Here is a 5,415-nt window from a genome sequence, read left to right as displayed (position 1 = left end):
TAAATTATTTTAATAGTGTCATGACATATTTTTTTTTATTTACGTTGCTTTGTATGAAACCAAGCCGAACTCACGATATATTATTTTTTATCTACGTTTTGTTATGTAAAAGTTATTCTAAAAATTTTTATCTACGTCACAACGGATTTTTTTTATCTATGTATCATTATGTAAAACCTAGTCGTACTCACGACATATTTCTTATCTACGTTTCGTTGTGTCAAATCGAGCTGAACTTACCAATTCAAATATTATTTAGTTATTTAAGAAAAGTGTAGTTAAATAATAAAAGAAAATGAATAATTGTGTTTTGAATGATAATAGTTAATTACGCAATAACTCCATGTGTTTTCTCAAAAGTAACAAGGTTGAATACTAAAATGTGAAATGACGAAATTAACATCAGTTCTCAATTAGTTTTTAACTGATGTTAGCCTTAATACCTTAGGATGTAACAAAATCAAAAGTTAATACCATAGATTGTTATTTTAAACTCTTAGTACCAAACCTTGTTACTTTCAACAAATCACAGGGAACAACCATGTAATCAGCTATTATTTTAAACTTTTAGTACCCAACCTTGTTACTTTCCAAACTTGTACAATTGTAATTTTTTTCGTATCATGCCAGAAGAACAACGTACATTATGCATTAAGATCTTATATTTTGAAGAAGAATACAATTTTCCAAGTTCCAAGTTAAGAGAGGGAAATCGAGTATATATACAATTCCCTCTATTTTCAAAATACCCTCTTAAAAAATGCATTTTCCATCAAATAAGAAAAGGAAATTGAAAGCAAATAGAAGGAAGTAATGAATGATCGGATGTAGTCCAAAATATGTATGAAACATGCCCCTCTATACATTCATTCATAAGAAAAGGAAATTGAATGCAAATAGAAGGAAGTAATGAATGATCGGATGTGGTCCAAAAGATGTATGAAGCATGTCCCTCTATACATTCATTCATATATACATAGTCATGCATAAATGATTTGAACTAGGCCCAACCCTGGACCTCAATTTACGATAATTTGACTATATGAGCTTAACTCAACTAAATCTCTATTTCTAAAGTTCAAGCTTGTCTTGTGGGTAGGTTTTCAAGGTCGTGCTTAGCCCAGAGCTCTGCTCGTTTATTATTTAATAACTTCTAGCTGATAACCAAGCCTTTAGTAGGCCGTTCTAAAGTAATTCACAAGTGACTCAACTCGTTTACACCCCTCGTCAGCATGTGGCATGTGGTGTTGGTTTTTTCTTTTAGTTGATGTTATAAAACTTGATATGGTATGGTTGATGATTTGTTCCATCAACAGTTCAGAAAAATGAGAAAGTAAAGGGCTACATTCACTCCACACCCTTACTCTCTATTGTCAACTGATTTTAGGCCCAAATTGATGTTCTCATGATATTGGACTGCCAAAAATATGCTTACAATATGACCATTTTTCTTTACATTAAACCTTGTTTTCTTGTGGTGTATCAAGAACAAAAGTATAATAAAGATGATCAAGTCCCAATTTGTAATGCGGGCTAAAAGTAGAGCGATTCAAACTGATCGATAACATTCAAATCCACCGTACTTTGGTATGATCTCTGTTAGTGCTTTATGCATGAACTAGTGACTCCCACTTTCAAGACTTATCGCTCAGGCTCCGCACCTGTGTGCCTGTTTTGACTTTCAGATGGTTGACCTGCGTTTTCCGCAGCTTCTAAAGTGTTATCAGACCCCGAACCTGTATGAACAGGACGGAGGAAACCCTGCATTCGCAACAGATAACTTTGACTAGATGGTTGACTTCTCATGTAACGAGTTGTTGCAAGAGACGACTGGTCAACCTCAGCGGGGATAGTTGAGAGTGCGCTAAGGTCGAGATCCGGAAACACGGAAGACCGGCATCTAGGGCATTTGACGTTCAGCTTAAGCCATTCATCGATACATCCCACGTGGAAATTATGTGCACAAGGAAGCCCGCGCACCTGATATTGTATCAATTAAGCAACAAACGGTTAGTAAGTAGTAACCCGAACAAAACCATTTTGTCACCTATGAGAAAATAAGAAAACAATACCTCGTTTCCTACGTGGAATTCTTCCAAACAAATTGGACACTCACTACAATCGGTAGGAACGGCTATCAGCATGAACTTTGGAAGTTCTTGGATCAACGCCTCCACTGCTTCTCTCTAATTTCACAAATTAGAAAGGTTTATAACCTTATTTTAATAAAACGGAAGGGAATAGCGGTAACCAAGAGACGTACGTACCTCAGCTTCAGTCAAGTAAAGGCCCGGATGATATGAATGCGCATCATGACCCATGCCTCTCATCTCTTGGCCTGCAGCGTTTTCAAATGCCCAATCTGGCACACGGATCATGTCTACCAAAACCTGAAAACATATGGTAATTTTAAACTTAACGTGCTCAACAGGTAATGAGTATTATAAGGCAGCAAACGAACCAAACGTTCAACGAACAGTTCGTGAACCGTTCGGCAGGAAGTTCGTTTGTGTTCATTCGTTTATTAAACAAACGAACACGTACAAGAAATTTCGTTCGCTTAGTTAAATGAACGAACATGAACAGAGGCCGTGTTCGTTAATTCGTGTTCGTGAACGTTCGGTAACACGTTCGTTTGTGTTTGATAGTTCATTAGTGTTTTTAATTTTTATATTTTATTTAAATACTTCAAAATTCCAAGAAATAAAATATTTAGTAGGTGTCAGTGTATTATATATATTCTAGTCATGAACGCTTGTTTGTGTTCATGAACATTAGTTTGTGCTCATTTGTGTTTATCAACGTTCGTTTTCGTTTGTTTCCTAAAATTAACAAACAAACACAAACGAACGCGAACAAATTCATTTCCTTAACAAACGAACACGAACATAAGATCTCATTCGGTAAGTGTTCATGAACACGTTTCTTAACAAACAAACAAGAACAAGGTTTTGTTCGTGTTCGTTTGCAGCCCTAAGTAATAGGGTATTAGACGGGTATTGGGCCAGGTATAGGACACAATTTTACAATTGGGTATGGGGCTGGATTACCAAAACCCGTCCCATAGCCATCCCTATTAATAACATATATTCGAAAATAGAAATATTTCCAAAAGTACCCCGTATTCTGAAATAGGAATTCCCTGTTGAGCGCGTAGTGAATGAGCTTGCCGTCTTCTTAACCACTGCAAATAGATAAATCAAAACATGGATGTTAAGATTATCCGTAACAAAAAGTTACCCATTTAAAAAAATGATTTAAACGCTTTTGAGGAATCATACTGTCTTAATAGACCATCCGGCAAGGCAAAGGAGTCCACAGTAGCTGAAAAGCAACCATATAAGAAAACCCCATTTCTGACCTTGTTCAGGCAACTGCAATGGTTTAACTTGTACATAATCTTGATCGTAAACTATCTCCGGTTAAATTGTAAATAATACGCTAATAAGTGAAGGAAACAAGCAAGACACGTACACAGTCTCTTGAGTTAATAAACCATAACGAGCCAATAACGGTCCATGCCCAGAGAAAAGGGTAGAGAAACAAACAGAGAATTGATAAAACCACCAATCTTCCACGAAAACGAGCATGTCTCTGCTGCGGGCCAAAATCCCTATATTATTCAAAATATTTATCAGGAAACTTCACGAAAAGTAAGTTATAAAGTCTGTCTTAAGAGGGAAATATGATACCCTTATCGACATATAAAAAAACAAAACTAACTTGATGCAATCCGCTATTCATAAATCATGCATCCCTGTTCCTAACTAATGTTTTTTTGTTGACCATGAGAACCCGTTAGGGAAAACTCACGGATCACATCAATACCCTGCTAACCAGTGGGACCAGATCCTCAAAAGCGAAAGCGACTATCATATTGCATACTCAATTATATTACTCAAAATATTCAAACACTAAATCTAAATTCATAATGGATGACTTACAATCCCATTCCTGCAGCAAGTCCATTATCCAAAAACATCAAGAGCCGGAACACAAAAACGGTTGCGTAATCAACCTATTTCATTCAAGAACAACATAAACTGTATCAAATTATTATCAATAACACAAGTAAAACTAACAGAATATATAAGTTTAATAATGACTCACCACAATCCATATATGCAAGGGGTGCGTGCACATATGATAATGCTTCCAATTAATCGCAATAATTATTCTATCAGTAACCCTTGTCAAGAATCAACAAACTAAAAAATATGCAATCATAAACTGTGCAAATGCAATTACAAAAAAAGGATACATGCTAGTGGCAAGCATTGATAGGAAAAACCCATCATACCTGCAAAATATGGGGTTAGAACTCATGGGAAAATAATAATTCTATAAACAATAACGAGTTTTGTATGAAGAAAACAGACCACTTAAAATCTAGGCCCTTGATCGTCATTGTGACGACGAATCAAGTGACAAAACCCTAGCTTTCACTCCAGTGCTGATTGTTGACGTAAAAGGTTGAAATCTGAAAGGGGGAAAGGTTGGATTAGAGAATTGAGTGAAGCAATGGGTGTTGATGTCGATGGAAGTGAATGAAACTGAGAATAACGGGTAATGATTGCGTAATATGTGTGCTTGATGGAAATGTTACGGATTCCATTACCAAGTTGGATGTTAGGGGGTGTTATGAAACTTTACATATTTTCAGGGGGTTATTTGAATCAAAACCTGTCAATTAAATCCTAAAATTCACAATTAAATAAAAAGAAGAGTTAAATGCTTGGTTGGTCCCTGTGGTTTTCAAAAATTGCAGACTTGGTCCTAGTGGTTTACTAATTACACGCGTGGTCCCAAAACTTGTCAAAAATGAACTCGGTTGGTCCTCAGCCCTAACATCAGTTAAATTTCTCAGTTAAGTCCATGTTAAATGACCAAAATACCCTTGCTTATTAACAAAACCCACTGCATCATCTTCATCACCATCACCATCACCATCATCATCTTCATCACAAACCCACACCCCATCTCTGTCTCTTGTTCTTTTCCGGCGACGGAGATCGGAAGCGAAGAGAGAGGAGAGAGACGACAAGTGAGAGAAGAGATCGGAGAAGATGGTGGAACGGCGGTAGCGCCGTCGCTCACGGCGGCGGCGGTGGAGGTCTTGCAGGTGATGGCGGTTTGTTTTCTGGCGACATGGTTGTCAGTCTTGCAGGTGATGCCAGACTAGTGACAGGGGATGGCGTCAAATTTGAACCAGGTTGTTAGAGAATTTGAGATGGTCATGGATATTGTGTTCTCATTTAACCCAATTGGATTTTGTTCTTGGTCAACAACAGGGCACAATCTAAGATGGGTTCTTCTTTAATTTTCAAACCCACCAAACATTTGACCTTCAAATTTTGTTTTTTGATATTGGGGTCAGTCAATTGTTCTTAAAATTATGTTCTTTGTGAAGAATGA

The 5,415-nt window shown here is 36.8% G+C and overlaps 1 protein-coding gene across 1 annotated transcript; it reads right to left on the bottom strand.

The window, feature by feature from the left end:
- Positions 1-1,381: 1,381 nt before the first annotated feature.
- LOC110879818 (E3 ubiquitin-protein ligase SIS3) lies at positions 1,382-4,549 on the bottom strand. Its single transcript, XM_022128348.2, has 10 exons — positions 4,380-4,549; positions 4,262-4,300; positions 4,111-4,177; positions 3,945-4,018; positions 3,475-3,613; positions 3,282-3,374; positions 3,119-3,184; positions 2,268-2,390; positions 2,073-2,186; positions 1,382-1,980 (listed from the first exon to the last, which is right to left on the bottom strand). Exons 1-10 carry the CDS (start codon positions 4,406-4,408, stop codon positions 1,642-1,644), a joined length of 1,083 nt encoding a protein of 360 aa, XP_021984040.1. The 5' UTR covers positions 4,409-4,549; the 3' UTR covers positions 1,382-1,641.
- Between the last annotated feature and the right edge of the window lie 866 nt (positions 4,550-5,415).

Source organism: Helianthus annuus, chromosome 9 (assembly GCF_002127325.2).
Source record: "Helianthus annuus cultivar XRQ/B chromosome 9, HanXRQr2.0-SUNRISE, whole genome shotgun sequence".
Classification (NCBI taxonomy): domain Eukaryota; kingdom Viridiplantae; phylum Streptophyta; class Magnoliopsida; order Asterales; family Asteraceae; genus Helianthus; species Helianthus annuus.
The sequence above is the reverse complement of the archived record's forward strand: the minus strand, read 5'-3'. Positions and strand labels throughout refer to the sequence as shown.